Source organism: Cavia porcellus, unplaced genomic scaffold (assembly GCF_034190915.1).
Source record: "Cavia porcellus strain 051 isolate PalLab524CR breed Dunkin Hartley unplaced genomic scaffold, mCavPor4.1 scaffold_18, whole genome shotgun sequence".
Taxonomy (NCBI): Eukaryota; Metazoa; Chordata; class Mammalia; order Rodentia; family Caviidae; genus Cavia; species Cavia porcellus.
In genome coordinates, this window is record NW_026947501.1 from 16115521 (window position 1) to 16134506 (window position 18986).

Genomic DNA, 18986 nt, shown 5'->3' on the forward strand with positions numbered 1-18986 from the left:
TTAATAATTTACGGGAACAGATTATATAATGCAAGATGTAATGAACAGATACTCTGAAGAAGAGACGCTAAGAAACCCAATGCTAACTCTGTAGCATTATGATATAAATTCTAGCAATAGTATTGTTCGCTGATTAGAGTGACGTTAGACTGGTTTCTTGAGTTCAGTTTTTCAGCATATGTAGAGAGGGGGATGGCTATCAATCACAAAGAGAATGAGAGATGCGATGGTGGTTATTGTTGTCTTCCCTAATGTTAGATCTTGAGGACCTAAGGAGCCTTCATCATCATCCTATGATGATTTGATTAGTTCTATAATATGCAATAAGTATATAAAGTGGGTGAAGATGGGGACAACTATTTGTAGGAGGCTAGAGACAGTTAGATGGATGGTGAGGATCTCCAGTGGACTTGCTTTGAAATCTGTAATTCTTTAAATTGTTTTTTTTTTAACTGTTTTGTTCTGTTTTGATATGTTTAATCTTACCCTCTTTGAGATGTAAAGCAAGTGTGTAGGACTGATAACCATATTACTGAGCTTTTGTTCGATCATTGAGCAGAACTGTTTGTAGTGTCACTTTTTGAATGTCATTCTAAATGCTTTGATTCTGTTACCTGAACAGCTATTTCTGGGATGACAATGTGTAACTTGTCAACTGGCGATTTCTTACCGTTTGTTTTTCTGTAATTTTATATTATTTCTACCCCTTTTTTTTTATCTCCATGTATTTTTTTGTTTCCTTTTCTTTAAATTAAAAAAATATATATATATACACATATATATATATATATATATATATATATATATATATATATATAATGGTGCTGAAATGCATACCAGAGCTTTAGACTCCTGTGTAGTAGAGGTTAACACTACTTTTCCCCTCACCATATTTGTCTATAAGGGCATCTTTGTGTTTCTTTTCCTAAAATAGGCCATGTTTTCCCATTTGAATAGCTTACATTTAGAGATTTTGTCCTCAACTAAGAATTCAATATTAGTAAAATCATTGATACAACCAACCAAAGACATTTGTTCTTACTTTCATCTGTAAATTTATGTTCCAACTTCAGATACAGTACCTGGGACATAGTGGGGACTTAGTAAATGTTTGAATCGAATAAGTGTCTTTAAGTACACTGATTATGAAAACAGTTTCCTAAAATACTTCAAAGTTTCTTTTGTTTTGTTTTTTTTGAAAGAAGTACTCACAATGTAGTTTAGACTGGTCCTGAACTCACTGTGTAGCCCAGGCTGGCCTCAAACTTACGACAGTTCTCCTGCCCCAGGTCCCAAGTGCTGGGATAACAGGCATGTGCCACCATGTCCAGATGCAGTGTTTTAAGTTTCAGTAGGTAGCTTCTTTTTCTGTGTGAGGCCATAGCCTTTTCCCTTCCCTGTGTCACACGCAGGAGCTCTCAGAGTCTTTCACTGAAACTTAGCTTCCTTCCCAATCTGTGCGGTCCTGCTCCCCAGTCATTACTCTGACCATTTCCTCCCCCATAGAAACCCCTCTCATAGAATGGAAACCATACGGGTTCGAGAGTCCTTTTTTATTTGAGTTTTTGGTTTTTTAGCTCCATGAGCTAGTACAAATTACTTACTTTTGCTGAACCAGCTTCTTCATGTTTAAAATGAGAATAGCACCAATTTTATGGGACTGTGTTAAGGATTTATTGAAATAACATGTAAAGAGCAGAGATTAGCTCCTAATAGATACTCAGTAAGTCACAGCTGCTCCATTTCCTCTTCTGCCCTCCCTTGCCTGCCGTCTGCTTTGGCTCTTGGGTCAGATAGTATTATGTTTAAATTACCTATTTTTCTGCAAGGTCTTCCTTAAATATAGGACACATATCACGGTCACAGTAAGTTTTGTGTCCCTAGTGTATGGTACACAGCTGGGCTCCCGCTCTTGGTTGAACTGTGTGTTTAAAACCACCCAAATCCCCTTTGTGTGCATTATTTTGTAGCCTGCTGGGTTGCCACCCTTGAGTAAGATGAGGAGCATGACTATGTTATTCAGAAGACTGAATTAAACTGGGGTTGTGATGAAGGAGAGCATGGTGGGGCACCAAGCCTCCATTCTGAGGACTGGGTGTATTTGTGCAGTGCCTTGGCCTTTTGTGTATGTCACGGTACATGTTTGTGTGTAAAAGCATTAATCCTTCTCAGGCCAGTTGTCATATTGTTTCTGAAGAGAAGAACTTGCAAGAAAAAGTTCTTTCAGATATATAAACATGCTAAGCATGGTGGCACATGCCTATAATCCCAGCACTCAGAAAACTGAGGCAGAGACCGCTGTGAATTCAAGGCCAGCATAGGCTACATAATGAATTGAAGGCCAGCCTTAATTGCAAAGAGAGCTTGTCTCAAGAAAAAAAAAAAAAAGCAGGAGAACATACAGTAATTGCATTGTATGATATATTCTCACTTATAACTAATAACCACAGCACACTATAACTCTTAGCCTAAATTGTCAGATTAACTTTAAGTCTCATATATTTAGTCAATAAAAAGTTAGTGTGCTTAGCCCTCATTAATCATGGCATGAACATTACTCATAGGAAAAATAAAGGGAATATTGCTTAGGAAGAGAATGAAATTATAATTCTTTTAACAGCAATGTATGGGCACTTTCACAGTTTATTTACACCATTTATAAATTGCTAGTCAGTATATAAATCACACATGTGAGATTTTTTGCAGGGAAGGGATCAGGAATTGAACTCAGGACCTCATACTTGCCAAGCAGACACTGTGCCACAGAGCTAAATCCCCAACCCCAAGGTTTTTTTTCTAGGAAAATAAATTCACTTCTCTTAACATTTTATTACAATTTTTTTTTTTTTAAGACAGGGTCTCACTTTGTAGTGCAGGGTGGCCTTGAACTCACTGTGTGGCCCAGACTGGCCTCAAACTTGAGGCATTCCTACTGCCTTGAGTGCTGGGATTATAGGCATGCATCACCATGCCCAGCATTGTAAAAAATTTTGAACATATGGCAAAGTAAAAAGTTTAGGGGCTAGGGATTTAGCTCAGTGGCATAAGCGCTTGCCTTGCAAGCACATAGGTATGGGTTCGATCTCTGGTACCAAAAAAAAAATTTCAACATCTGTGTACCTACCACCTAGATCCTGCCATTAATACTTTATTACTTTTATTTTAAAGAGGAAAAAAACCAAGCAAAATAAAATAAAGCCAATCAAAATGAACCAGTATAAGAGATACAGGATATCAAAACAAGATAAAAGGAAATCAACAATGGTTATCATAATGCCTCTTGTCTTCAAAATAGCTGCCCATACCTTCAGACATAATAAAAATCAAACAGAACAGAGTAAAAAAAAAATGACACAATGAAGGATTTCAAAACAAGATAATAGTAAATCCAAGATAGCTACCATAATATAGCTTGTTATCTTTAAAATAACTACCTATGCTGCTGGATATAATGAAATCAAGCAAGAAAAACGGAATAAAACTCATCCCAACAAAATAATGAAAACGGTACAAGACTTCCAAACAAGACAATAGGGAATTAACAATTGCTGCCACCTTCAGATGGAGAATCCCCATAGAAGCCACACTGCGTATTGTTATCCTCTAAATAAATGAGCAGACTACCAGCTTTAGACCTGCAAAGTCAGTGAAATACTAAACACTACAAGCATTAAATTGTATTTTACCTCAATAACTATCATTGCAGCCTGTGTTTCTCCAGACCAGTATGGTGAGGGGCAGAGCTGGCTCTTGTCTCCCAGCCTGTGTGCCAGAAGGAAGTGGGGTCTTGTCATACCCTCAGAGGCTCGTGCATGGTGCCAACTCACAGAGAGGGCTTGCTTCTTGTTGACTTCTTGTTCTCTCCTCCCACAGTCTGCAAATGGCTTACTTTATTACTTTATTATACTTTTAATAACTATCAAATAAAATATTTAGAATATAAGTATACTTTTATATTTGAAGAGTTTGGCCTGAATGTTCTTATTTTAAAGCAATTTTATTTTTTCTTTATATAGTATCATGTAATTTTTTGGCATAAATTAATCTGTTATGCTCTGAAAACATTTGGATTTCAGATGTAAATAAAGCTGTGTTTTCCTCTCTACCCCTAGTTCAAAAGATGAGTCGTGGATATTCAGAAAACAACAATTTCCTGAACAATAACAATCAAATGGTACTCGACATGATCCTTTATCCATTAATTGGAATCCCTCAGACCATCAACTGGGAAAGCATTGCAAGACTTGTGCCTGGATTAACACCCAAAGAGGTAAATAACAGTCCCTCAGTTATTTTCTGAAAAACAAAAAATAGAAAAAGTGATCAATTTAAAGAAGCAACAGACTGGGTATAGTGACACACAACTGTAATCCCAGCACTCAGGAGGCTGAGGCAGGAAGTTCACTACAAGTTTGAGGCCAGCCTGGGCTACATAATGAGTTCAAGGCCAGCCTGAACTAGAGAATGAGACCCCTCCTGAGTGCTGGGGTTACAGGCGTGTGCCACTATGCCCAGCTGGCTTTTTTTTCAATTTTGAAAAAGTAGACTTTAGACCAAGATACATTAATGTGACAAAATTCACAAATTCAAAATAGAGATATATTAATTTAAAATATCCCTAATCTGAGTAAGACAACCATAATATTTATAAAGCAGAAATTAGGCTAAAAAATTAAAAGAAATTAAGTCTCAATAATAAGAATATTAACATAGTACTCAGTACAAGATTTATCAAGTACAAAATATGAATTATGAAATAATGTATCCATGTTTTGTATATATACCTCAAATTTATCTTCAAATACACATTGCAATATTACAACAGCTGGCTTTTTTTTTAGTTTTATTTTTGAACAGAAAAAACTGGCAAATTCATCTGCTTTTCCAATTTTTCATTATGAATGCTTTCAAATCTACAGAAAAGTTTAAAGAGTAGCACAGTCCTATAACATGTATTCAGCAATTCTTATTTGCTTGATATCTTCATATATGATTTATTTCTATGACATATAAATGTAATTTTCATGCACATGATGGTTTATCCCTATAGACTGCAGAATGCATCTCCTTAAAATAAGGATATTATTACATAATTGCAGTACATTATCAAACCTAAGAAAATTGACAATAAAGCATCATTCCTTTAATACAGTATTCATTGTATCTTCAGAATCATCTATTTAGAAGTTTTTTACAAAATGAAAATATAAGCCATACATTGTGGCATATACCTGTAATTCCAGCACTCTGACTGACTGAGGCAGAAAGATTGCAAGTTCAAGTACAGTCTGGGCAATTCAGTGCCTTAGCAAGACCCTATCTCAAAAAGGACTAAGAATGTGGTTTGGGGTGAAAGGCCCCAGTTGAGGACTGGTTTAGTCCCCAATCTGGGGTTGGGGGTAAAATACAACTAAACATGAGAGTATTTATAGATAATGGTAATATTTTAATACTTATTTACAAAACATATCTTAAGGAATACATACGTAGAAAGTAAAACATCAGAATTGTAGTCAGAATTATAAATCTGACCTTTCCTAACACAAGCTATTGACACTTGTGTGTATCCTTCCATACTGTTTTCTGTTCCTAGGACATTGAACTCAGGGCCTCATGCATACCACTGAGCCACATCCCCAGTTCCCTGTGCTAATTCTTACAGAGAACGTACAACAAATACTGTGTACTGTTTTGCTACTTGCTTTATTCACTTAGCATATTACGAATATCTTTGTATGCCAGTCAGTAGACTTTGTAACATTTATGACAGATTATTTGACCCATAACATAATTATATATCCAGTCCCTTTTCTTCAGATATTTAGGCCATTTTTTCCAAATTTTATCTACTATACTATTGCTGTAACAAATACCTTATATCATTTTGTTAGAGGATGGTCACAGAAGCAGACTTCCTGGGTTAGAGGGCACATGCATTTTCACAGTCTGTGTTGCACGTTGTCACATTGCCCACTAGTAAGTCATCCATGTTTATACCTTACTTAACCTAGCTGAGTGCCTGATCCTTGCATTTTGTGTATCAAACATTGTTTGTGTATATATATATATATATACACACACACACACATATATATGTGTGTATGTTTAATTTTAATGTTATTTTATTGTGGGTTTTTGTTTTGTTTTGAGATAAGGTCTTGCTATGTTTCCCATTCTGGCCTCGAGCTCTTGGGCTCAAGTGATAGTCCTACCTCAGCCTCCTACATAGCTGGTATTACAGGTGCACATCATTATGGCTGGTTCTCACTATAGTTTTACTTTTCATTAGGTCCTAGAGAAGTTGAAATTTTGCATTTTATTTCATATTATTTTCTGTATGCAAATTTATTTTGTTAGAGTTTAAGTTTTCTGTGTGCTAAGTATATTAACTTTTTAAAAATTTTTTATACGTACATTAACTCTTTTTTTTTTCATTTTCTTTTTTGTCTTTTTCGTTTTTATCGGTACCAGGGATCGAACTCACGACTGCCTGCTTGCAAGGCAGGCACTTATGCCGCTGAGCTAAATCCCCAGCCCCTGTGCTAGTCTCTTATACGCGAATATTTAAAACTCTTAACATCTATGAATATTTCACTTTTTCATATCTTTATTTACTATCCTGTTGTGAAAATTCTTGTCACTTTGAAGTTACGATGATACATATTTATCTACATTCTCCTGGTCACTTTCCTTTTTCCTATTTAAATCTTGACTCCATCTGTAGTTTAGTTTAAACTGGGTTTTCTTTTCCTAATGACTAGCTATCCCAATGTTTATTGAATATTTTATTTTTATTATTGATTTGAAATTCTTCAATCTGTTTATGGATCTGGTATTGTAATGTATTGATCTCTTTCTTCTAATAACCCCTTTGACGCTTTCACATTGACTTATTATTTCAACATTGCTTTAATACCTACTAGACAAAAAACCTCTGTGTTACCTTTAAGTTTCTTGAATGTTAATTTCCTGGATTTTTTTTTCTACCTCAAAGACTGGATATTTTGAAAGTAGAGGGAAGATGAATTACTTCAAATATTTGGACATTTTGATGTCTTTTATTAATTATTGAGCAGTAAGCATTTTTATATACTCTGGACGAAAGTCCTTTTTAAAAATATTTACTTTTTGAAAGACTAAATCTTAGGTTATTAAGTATTTCTTAATATTTAATAATCATGTTAACAGTCATTATTTAAAGAATGCTGGCCAGGCTTAGTGGCACATGCTTGTAATCCCAGCGCTCGGAAGACTAAGACAGGAGGATCGTTGCAAGTTCAAGACCAGCCTGGGCTACAAAGTGAGCTCAAGGTCAGCCTAAACTGCATAGTGAGACCCTGTCTCAAAAAGACAAAAAAAAGGGGCTGGGGATTTAGCTCAGCAGCATAAGCACCTGCCTTGCAAAGAGGCAGTCGTGAGTTCGATCCCTGGTACCAATAAAAACGAAAAAGACCAAAAAAGACAAAAAAAAAAAAAAAAAGAATGCTGACTATATAGTAGGTAGCTGATAAATGAATGAGTTGCATTTTCCTGATTGGTAGTCATGTATATTCATATATATAGTTTTTTATGCCACAGATTATTTATCTGTTTTGTAATATACCATCCACAGTCATGTTGATGATTTTAAAATGGATGCTATAGCAGTGTTTGATGATGACCCGCACTAGGGAAGGCATTTTATATTGTGACCTAGAAACAAGATTTTCATAAAGGGGTACTTAACCTTACTATGTTTAATATACTCTTGGTAATTTCTAATCTAGTATACTATTTATTTCCCTTTTTTTTGTACTAGCAATCGAACTCTCAACCTCACACTTGCCAGACAGGCAGTTGGAACTGCTCAGCTAAATTCTTGGCCCTTTATTTCTTTTTCGTAATTGCTAAGCTGGACCTTCTAAATTGATAATGAGCAACTAATGGGTTTTGTAAAACACTGCTAGAGGAAAGTCTGCTCAAGTACATGACATAGTATCACCATAGGATGTTTTGTGTCAGGTGAATCTGTCAGTAAAAATGAAGATTTCATTATCTTTTTTTGTTGTTTTTTTCACGACCTTGCACTTGCCAGGCAGGCTCTTATTCCACTGAACCAAAACTCTGGCAGATTTCATTATCTTAATTTTTTAAAATGTAGTGTTATTAATTTGATGCTTTTGGGTTTCCTTTCCATTAAAGGTAGACTTCAATGTTACTCCTTGTGAAAACCTGATTAATATAGGAATAAAAGCCAAATGTTTAAATTGTTAATATTGTCACTTGATAATAGATGTATACCAAAGGGAAATGTGGTTAGTAAAGACAGTCCTCATTTTTCTGCAGGAGCATAAACACAGTATACCTTTGGGTTAAAGAATATTTTAAAAAAAGAATTCTACCACGAATTTTAAAGAAGAAAAAGTAAGTCACAGGCTTTTGTGTGTTGAAACAAGTACACATTTTGTAGACGTTACCACATATTAATCTTTATTAATCTTAAGAAAAACGATTATAGAAAAGTATCTGAACAAAGGGCCAGAAAACATCTTGGATTTTTAATTTAACCACCCTTTGTTTTGTTTTATGTTGTAACAGTGTGCAAAAAGATTTGATGAACTGAAGAGCAGTGGAAGCTCACCTGTTGACAATCAGTATAATCCCCTGATGGCTGCTGGCGAGAGTCCTGTTGAAACTCTAGCCACATACATCAAATCTTCACTTCTTGATACACAGGGAGATTTTCAGGAGACTCCAGTTGGTCAGGAGGCAGTTTCCAAAACAGGTATGGTTTTAAAATAAAATTTACAGTGTGTCCTTATAATTCTGCATAAATTTACATGTTCTAGTCAACTTTTCTTTCTGTGTTTACAGGCTTATAAAAACATTAAAATAAGGTCTGTTCATATTTTGTACCTTCCTGAATTTCAAAAATTGTAACTGTCAACCATAGTGGCACATGCCTGTAATCCCAGCACTAAGGAGGCTGACAGGAGGATCGCTGCAAGTTCAAGGCCAGCCTGAACTGCACAGGAAGACCCTGTCACACACACACAAAAATTATAACTGATGTTACTATTTTTTAAAACCATTTTAGAGTGTTAATTTTTAGGTTAAACACTATTTCCAAAACAAAATCCTAACCTTACCAAAATTTTCAACTCTGGTCCATTGGCATATTTATTTCATATATTGTTTGTTATTTGTTATAAATATTTATTAATTTTATTATATTATAAAGGAAATTTTACCTAACTGTATACTATTTTACTTTGTTTTTATTTGCTTTTTGGACTGAGAAAACCTTACTTGTCTCTCATATAATCTTTTTTGCAGCAACTTTTTACTACAGTTAACAGTGGCAAGGTAGAATAAATGTTTTCTGCAATTATATTGGGAATAACTGGTTTTAGAATCCTTGGAGTCTACTGAGTTAATTTAATCTCATCAGTAGCAGTCAGAGTATTAATGTAAAACTGCTTATGTTGTTGGATTTTGAACATTTAGCTCTTACTGATACATACCATGTCAGTATTTTTGAAATGTCCATTGCAATGTGTGATTTTTTTTTTTGTAGTCGTAGTTTCTTCTATGTGACTTTTAAGATATTTGTATTAAAATGAGAAATGCCACATAAATACTCTCTTTAGCTAGCCTTGGGAACCATGCCACTTACCTAACTGCATTCAGTAAGTAAAAACCCTTTCTCAGCAAGAAATACTAACCCTCCACCTCTTTTTTTCATTGTATGTGTATATTTCTATATTTAAGGAAGACACAGTATAGCTTCCTCAAGGAATTGTTCTTCAGAAAGTGAAAATTGTACTACTCATAATGATGGAGAAAAGACTGAAGAATCTGAAGGGTAGGAGGCTGATTGTTTGTTAGATAAGATTTAATATCAACTTATAAAATATTCATGTTTATATGAATTACATTAAATTATAAAATATTCATGTTTATATGCATCAGTTAACATAATTTAGGAATTTCATATTACACAGTTGCTGAAAAAGTAGGAATCAGTTTAGTTCATATTTCCATTTTGGAGACAGTGTCTTGCTATTAGTTTAACTTGGCCTTAAACTCACTATGTAGCCCAGCCTGGCCTCGAGCTCACAGTGATCCTTCTGCCTCAGCCTCCCAGAGCTGGGATTGTAGGCGTGCACCATCATACCCAGCTTACGTGTTGAAAGAAAAGCAATTGCATAATACTTAATCATATGACTTACCCGTTATAATCTAGATGATAGCTTGCCATTTTAAAAATTCATTTTCATATTTGTAAAATTAGAAATAACATCTATGAACATAAAGCTATGAAAAGTAAGTTTTAATATCCAAAGAAAAATCCATATGCCAATAATTTTTCATCTTCATTAAAAATTTAGATGTTTTAGAACTATTTGAATGTGATTATCAATTGAAAATTGAAAGATTGTGGAGTTAGGGATATAGCTCAATAACATAGCACCTGCCTGGCAAGTGTGAGGACTTGAGTTCGATTCCTGATACCAGAAAAAAATAAAAGAGTATATCTTTTATTATGTTGTAAATTTTGGTATTTTATGATATTTTATATAATTTGTATATAATAAATTGCATGCATTGTATTATTTTGAGTCTGTACCTAAACAAAGTACAGAACATTTTCATCATCCCTCAACATTTCTTTATGTACCTTATTTTTGGTAGATTTTTAATAACAGCTTCATTGGTATCTAATTTATGTATCATAAAATTCACTTTTTTGCTTTGGTTTGGTTAGCAGTAGTGGCTGTTAAGGCTGAGGCCTTCAAACTGAGCTGCATCCCTACCCATCCACCCACCCTACCTGCCAGCTCCCTTTATTTTTTCTTTGAGGCAGAGACCTGCTAAATTAAATTGCCAAGGCTGGGCTCAGATTTTCAGTGCTTTTGCACAGACTTCCGGAGTTTGGATCATAGGTGTGAGCCACTGCACCCAGCTTAAAATTCACCTTTTAAAAACCATTCTGGAAAAGAATGATGGCTGTAATTGAAGGGCAATGTGGATGTTACTTAATGCCACTGAACTGTACACTTAAAAGTAGGTAAGATGTAATTTTGTTATGGGTGTTTTAACACAGTAAACTTTGAGCATGTGTATAGATAAGTGGCATTAGTTTATTCACATAGATTTTGGAGTGTTTTTCAGTGGAGTTAGAGATTAAACCTAGAGTTTTGAGCATAATAGGCAAATGTGCCACTTCTAAACTATACCCAAATCCTTTTTTTTTTTTTTTTACTTTTTATTGTTTTGATTTCTTGTCTTATCTTTTTCTTTTTTCTTTTCTTTTCTTTTTCTTTCTTTCTTTTTTTTTTTTTTAATTCTGAAGCAGTTTTGTTGTGTTGCCCAAACTGGTCTCTAGCTCACAATCCTCCAGCCTGAGGAGCTGGTATTACAGGGTACTGTACCTGCCTCTCTTAGATTTGATTGTTAAACTGTTAAATTTGTCTGTGTGATACAGAAATTTGCCAGTTACTTTTTTCATTTAGGGGTTATCTGATAGTCCATACTGTGGCCCAAAAAGCCACAGAAACTTTGTTTTATTGTAGCAGTTAACTGTTTATATTTTTACTATATATGTATGTATGTGTATACATAGTATATATATATTTTTTAATGGTCTTTTTGAGACATGGCTTCACTATGCAATTTAAGCTGGCCTTGAACTCATTATGTAGGCCAGGCTGGCCTCAAATTCATACCGATCCTCCTCCCTCAGCCTCCCAATTGGTGGAATTACAGGTGCGCGCTAGCACACCTAGCTTCCGTAATTTTCTTAGAACAGTTTGTGGAAAGTTTTAAAAATTCTTTTTGTGGTCAAAATCTTTTTTTTTTTTTTTTAAACCTGTTCAAGGGCCAGATATTTAGCTCATTCGTGTAAGCGCCTGCCTGGCAAGAGTGAGGTCATGAGCTCAATCCTCAGTACAAAAAAAAAAATTATTTTGGGGCCAGGAGTTTAGCTCAGCAGTGTAAGTGTCTGCCTGCAGGCCTGGGGTCATGAGTTCAATCCCCTGGTACCAAAAAAAAAACAAAAAAAACAAAAAAAAAACCTGTTCAGTCAGGTGTGGTGGCACATGCCTGTAATCCCAGCATTGGGAGGTTGAGGCAAAAGGATTGCTGCAAGTTTGAGGCCAGCCTGGACTACAAAGTCAGTTCAAGGCAAACGTGAACTTCATAGTGAAACTCAGTCTCAAAAAGACAAAAATAAAATAAAAATTAAAAATCTGGTTTTTTTACCACCAATGAATGTCAGTATTCTTAGAGCTTCTTGTAAAACTCTACTAATTTCATTTCTGTGTAACATTTTTTATGAAGGCCAAACATGGTGATTCATGTATGTGATGAAGGAAAAAATTTGAAAGAAGATTTTATTTGCCCACGAGATCTTTTGATATCTGAAATGAAGTACTTTGCTGAATATTTATCGATGGATGCCCAGCGCTGGGAAGAGGTGGACATTTCAGTTCATTGTGATGTTCACATTTTCAACTGGTTGATAAAATATGTTAAAAGGAATACAAAGGAGAATAAAGATTGTGAGACGCCTACTTTAGGTAAAATATAATCTGTTGCTTTATTTTATAGTGAAATTTCCATGTCAATTGATCGTTGTTTGAGGCCAAAAATAAAATATAGAAAATTATTTGAACATTGGTATCTTGAAAACTGATACTGATGCTTTTTTATAAATTTAGTTATTTGCTAAAATTTAGTAAATTTACTGTTTATGGAAATAAACAGATTTCTAGGTCAGCAATTCTTAACATATTGTGTGTAGACGACTGGGTTCTGGAGACCCATTTTAGAGAGTCCACAAGATTAAAATGATTTACACAATAATACCAAGATCTTATTTATCTTTTTACCGTGTTAAATTTTTCTCAAGTGATACAAAGGCAATGCTGAGCAAAACTATAAATCAAGGTAGGAGCACCAGACTGTACCAGTAGTCGTTACAGACTTAACACCATCCATTCATGGATAGAAAGGAACAAAAGAAAATATGTCAGTTCACTTAGTAATATCCTTGAAGCAGTAAAAATTTCTAATTTTTAAATTTTAAGTCTTGAATGAGCTCTGCATGGTAAAAGGGGAAGTACACTTCTTTACATGGCAGTGTGTGATGACTGTCTTGAGGGAAAGCATTTTGGAAAAATTCCCTGCTTCCATGTGCATGACGTCTTTTCAGTACTCAAAAGGCTTTCCTAAGACTGGGATATGTATGATCCCAGCACTTGGGAGGCTGAGCAGGAGGATCTCCGTAAGTTTGAGGCCAGCCTGGATATATAGTGAATTCAAAGCCAGCCTGCACTACATAGTGAGACTTTCCTAATGGGATCTAATTGATGATCATATTAGTAAATATGATTTTGGTTTTTGTTGTTGCTGAAAACAAAAGGTTTGAAAATAGTCTTTTCACCAGGCATGCTGGCTCATGCCTGTAATCCCAGCACTTGGGAGGCTGAGGCAGGAGGATTGTTGCGTGTTTTGAGACCAGCCTGGGCTACAAAGTGAGCTCAAGGCCAGCCTGAACTGCATGGCACGAGACCCTGTCTCAAAAAAGACAAAAAAAAAAAAAGAAAGAAAAGAAATGAAAATAGTCTTTTCACTGAACTCTTACCCAGAGCTTTTTATTTTTTATCTTGTTTCACTGGGTAGGATTCAAGCTTGAAGTCTTCAAGCTGGTCCTAGTGACACATCCCTGTAATCTTAGGAAGATTGCTCAGTGTTTGAGACCAGCCTGGGCCACATAATGAAGTCAAAGCCAGTCTGGACTATATAGCAAGACCCTGTCTCTCACCGCCCCCCAAAAATTGCAATCCTCCCTCAACCTCCTTTGTGCTGTACTCATAGGCGTGTGCCACCATGTGCAGCTCAATAAATGTGATTTTAAAAATATATATTGCACAATGAAATGTCTCAACATTTGAAAGCTCTGCAATGGGGGCCAAGGATTTAGCTCAGTGACATAAGCGCCTGCCTGGCAAGTATTAGGTCGTGAGTTCAATCCCTAGTACCAAAAAAAAAAAAAAAAAAGCTCTGCATAGCTCAATGAGCTAATTATTTTCTAAACAATCAATGAATGATATTTAAGAATGGATTAATGATCCATTTGAAATGCAAGATAAATCATTTAACAGGAAAATTTATTGATAAGGTTTCAGATTTCATTACAATTAAATTTTAAGAAACTTAATTTCTGTATAATACTGAAGAAGGCCATTGAAATATGAATATGAAAACAGACATAATACAGCTGTCTTCTATTTAGTATTGAAGGGATTTGCAAAAAGTATTTCAAGCCCTGCTGCTCTTAATATTTTTTTCATTTTGGAAAATAAAGTTGTTTCTCAAAAATATGTCAATATATTTCTATTTTAAAATAAATATTTTTAAAATTTCTAATATGAATACTGATAAGACATAACTCACAAAAACAAAAAGCTTTTTAGAATTTTTCACTTTTTAAGATTGAAGAGGAGTCCTAAGACTGAGAGTTTGAGAATCAGTGTTTAAATGATACCAAGGATAATTATTAAAACTAATCTTTCATTCGGGAGAACATGGCGGATAGATAGCAGCAGCTATGGAGGCTCTCTGAGATACCCCACTTAAAATCCAGGAATGGTGTGGGGCGAGAAGTCCTAAGCAAGGGGAGATATACCCTGCTGACCCAGGAACAAACTAAACTAAGAGAAACCAACTGGAAACGCAATCGTGGTGCTATAACAGGAACAGATAACGTCTCAGTGCAGAAGCTGGAGCCCGAGCCACTGGAAGCCGTGATTTGAATTTCCTGCAGCCACTGCTGCGTCCCAATTGGCACAGCAAGGAGAGAGGGCGAAAGCTCTGAGAGTGGGAAGTGACGAATGGAGTTGAGAGCGGGACTGGCTGGGAGCCCTGCGTTGACCTGCGGTGAGTGAGCAGATCGGGGACCCTTCCATAGAGTAGGAGGCTTCAGCAAAGGGCATACTGGGACTGGGCAGACTAGCCAGAACAGGATGCTGCAGATTGGTGGGGAGTGGCTGGCCTGGGTGTCGCTGCTGACTTAAGACCCAGTAGGCTAGCCCAAACCAGGTCCCAGCGCCTAGAGGTGCACCCTAGCAGTGAAGCCTTCGGTAGGTTGACCTGGAGGGGCGGGCCCAGCGGAGGCTGCCCAGGTCTGTGTCTCCCTAGTAGACTGCAGTGGGTGGGAACACCTAGCCAGCGTAATTCAAACAAACTGTAACAGAAAAAGAAAGAAACTGGGCCTCCTATATATGCTTGTATGGAAGGAACAAAAAATATGGGAAGAGGGAGCAACAAGAAAGGGTCCTCGGCCCCCAATCCTGAGAAACATGCAGTATCAGACACGGCACCAATAGACATAATATCTCCAGAGCCTCATAGACCAGTTCAAAAATGAAGTTATTAACGACCTAAAGCAAGATATAAGTAGAATAGTTAAAGAAATGCTGAGCACTGCCCAAGAAAAAAACAGATGGTGGAATGGAAGAACAGAAAAAAAGGAGAGAATTGTTTGATGGAGAAAACAGAGAAAACATAGAATATGTGAAGCAGGTTCAAAGAGATTACCAGGAAACTAAAAACTCTATCAAAAGCTGGCATAACAGCTTGAAAGAAACTAAGGATAGATTATCTGAACTGGAGGGTAGATTTGTAATGTGGGAGCATGAAATAAAAAACTTAAAAATAACAAGAAAATAAACAGCAATAATACAAAGGCTAGAAGATGATAAGAGGATCTATAACTTAAGAATTAAAAACATAAAAGAAGAGGTAGTGACACAAACAAATGGACTACAAAAGCTATTCACAGAAATAATTCAAGAGAATTTCCCTAATTTAGCAAAAGGTAAAGATACTCAGATGTATGAGGCATACAGGACCCCAGCCACCTACAACCCAAACAGAGCAACACCCAGGCATATAATAATCAAAATTCCAGAAATCCAATATAAGAACAGAATATTAAAAGCCGTCAGAGACAAGAAACAGATCACTTACAAGGGAACACCCATCAGAATTACAGCAGACTTCTCAGCACAAACCATCAAATCACAAAGAGTGTGGGGGGAAATAAGTCAAGCTTTGAAAGATAATAACCTCTAGCCAAGATTGATATATCCTGCACAACTGTCCGTAGAAATTGATGGAAAAACAAAGTGCTTTCAGGATAAAGAGAAACTAGGGGAATTTGCAACCACCAATTCAACTCTACAGAGAATACTGCAGGATATTCTAAAAAAGGAAAATACCGAGATTCCAGAAATAGTGGCAGAGAGGCCACAATGAATGGAGCAGAAAGAGAAATGAAGAAGACAAACTGACAACAAAGGACAGAAAAAGCTCAACAGAAATGAGGCAGAGAAGATCGGAAGGTAGGAACAGCCATTTTGGAGAAAACAAGACATCATAATAGCTAGTGCTGATTTAGTATCATGTTGTTTTGAAGTCCCATCAAGCTTTTATTCTTGTGTCTTCGTCCGTCTTAACAGGTTGTATCTTATTGGATTTTATTATATGTGATAATATAAGCAAAAACTTTTATAGACAAGGAGATTATACAGAAACCATTGTTGATTTTCTGTTGTTTCTAAATACCCTCTAATAATGTCATTCTCTTGAATGGTTTTACATTGTCTGTTATGTTTGGTGCTACAGTATACAAAGTTATACTCAAAAGATTTCAAGGAAAGAGACACTATGATAACTACTTTTATGTTGGGATATCTTGTGGTGAAACACTATTTTGCTTAAATGGTTATGTTTTGACCTGCACTGTTTTGTTGTTATGCCCTCTTTTATCTCAAGCTCCTTTTTTAATTATTTACTTTTTTATTTTTATCTTTAATTAAGGGCAAAATAAAAAATAGCAGGATATATTACAGTAACCTACTTTGATTTCCTATTAACTTGATTTGAAACCCTGTATTGCCCTCACCATCTTGTTGTGACTGATTTTCCCCTATTCTGCTTAGCTTGATAGTAGCAAGTTCAAAAGTATAGGCAACAACTGTGAAGATAGTAAGATTCATTATGACACCCATTCTGATTGTTACCTTCTTTTAAAGTCCTGTAATGTCTCTAATGTTTTGGTTTTATTCTTTACTGTTTTGTTCATTTTTATTATAGCTGATGATATAGGCAATTCTTCTTAATAATAGCAAGAGACAGTATGCTAACCATTGTTGATCACCTTGTATTTTGTTTTTACATTATTATGTCCATCCTTTTGATTTGACTGACTCTGTTCTGATATGTCGCATTTGGTTTTACTCTCTTCAAAAAAAGTAACAAGAACTGTGGGAGTAATAAAACCCAAAATGTGTAATTGTCATTGTACAAAAGAAAAGAAAAAAAAGTGCTCTAAAGGTTATAACTGCATATATGTTTAAGCGTATAAGATAGATAACCATATTACTGAGTTTTGTTGGATCATTGAACAAAACTGTTTGCAGTCTCACTGTTTGAAAGTCCACTTTATAGGGTCTGGGGATTTAGCTCAGCAGTATAAGCACCTGCCTTGCAAGCAGGCAGTCATGAGTTCGATCCCTGGTACCGATAAAAACAAAAAAGACCAAAAAAAAAAAAAAAAAAAGAAAAGAAAAGAAAAAGAAAGTCCACTTTATATGCTTTAATTTTGTAACTTGAACAACTATTTCTAAGATGAGAATATGTAATCTATTAACTAGTGATTTCTTACTGTTTATTTTTTGAATTTTGTATTACTTGTACCCTTTTTCTTTTTTTTTCTTTTTCTCCTTAAATAAAATTTTTAAAAAAACTAATCTTTCAGTGGATACAGACTCACATTATAGGAGTCTCATTTGTGGTTTAATAAAGTCTTTCTGTGCACTAAAATTGCTACTTACATAAAATATTTTTAAACTCTTACAGTAAATTATACTGACAGTGTAAAAGTTTCTGAATATGGAGGTTCCTTACAAGACTGCTAAAGCAGAATTTTCAGCGAGAGTTCAGATTCCAGATTTTTCCGACTATGGTATATATATGTGAAACATAAAATATGTAAAGAAGAAAATATTTGATCTGACATTTATGTGTGTGGTAATGGTAAAATAGATAAAGAAAATCCTGTCATTACAAATACAAATTTTTATAAAAGCAAACTTTATTCTAACTAGGAAAAGTATTAACATGCCTAATTAAATCTCTAATCATTCAGCCACTGGTCCTTAACCAAATTGTTAACCTTCTGGTGAGCATTTTTACCAGGTTCTTCCTCCTTTTACTGTATCCACTTGAGAAACTGTAAACAAGAATTGTTATTTAGGTAAATATTGGGATTACTTGTTTTAATTATGAAGATTTCTAATATATGGTTATTGTAATACTATGATAGTAAAAACCACAATTTGTTCTTCTGAAATCTGCTTCGTGGGCGATGACAGACTTACGAAAGAGTCCAGCAGCATGCCCTTCCCCTGTCCTGATGGCTGAAGGTTCATTCTGTATGCCTTAGGAAATAACTTGAGCACTTCAGTAGTAGGTGGTGGTGGTAGCAATGGTGGTGGTAGCGTGTCCCCTTCATGCTGAGCAGCATCCTCAGCATTGAAATGTTTTTTTTAATGTTGAGACAGGGCTTTCTTAAGTTACAAATTTGCCCAAGCTGAGCTCAAACTTGCAGGCTACTGGTTTTAAAGGCATGTACCGCCACACCCAACTAGTAGAAAATTTCTTACTACCTTTAAAAATCTTTGAATATTAGTTCATAGTAACATTGAACTCTTTTTACCAGTACTATGCTCTTTTTGATCATAGTAGCTTTATAATATAATTTCAAGTTGGGGATTGTGATGCCCCTGTCTTTGTTGCCCCTAATGGACTCCATATCTTCACTAATAACAAATGTTCTCATTAATTATTTTGGAAATTTTTCTCTGTGATGTTTATCTATTTCATACCTTTAACTAGAATCTGTACTTACTATAAATCTAATTCGTCGGCAAATTTAC

The 18986-nt window shown here is 35.3% G+C and overlaps 1 protein-coding gene across 10 annotated transcripts in view; it reads left to right on the plus strand.

Moving 5' to 3' along the window:
* Sanbr (SANT and BTB domain regulator of CSR) overlaps positions 1-18986 on the plus strand; it is a 74130-nt gene that overhangs the window by 7291 nt on the left and 47853 nt on the right. For 8 of the 10 annotated variants that reach the window (XR_010040573.1, XR_010040574.1, XM_063229469.1 and 5 more), the window contains 4 exons: positions 4113-4270; positions 8578-8764; positions 9751-9844; positions 12322-12560. Coding sequence is in view for 8 of the 10 variants with exons in the window: in XM_063229469.1 (XP_063085539.1) it covers positions 4121-4270; positions 8578-8764; positions 9751-9844; positions 12322-12560 (670 nt within the window). In the remaining 2 variants the exon portion in view is untranslated. Of the gene's footprint in view, positions 1-4112; positions 4271-8577; positions 8765-9750; positions 9845-12321; positions 12561-18986 lie in introns of those variants that run through there. The other 2 variants (XM_063229472.1, XM_023564107.2) reach the window with 2 other exon arrangements.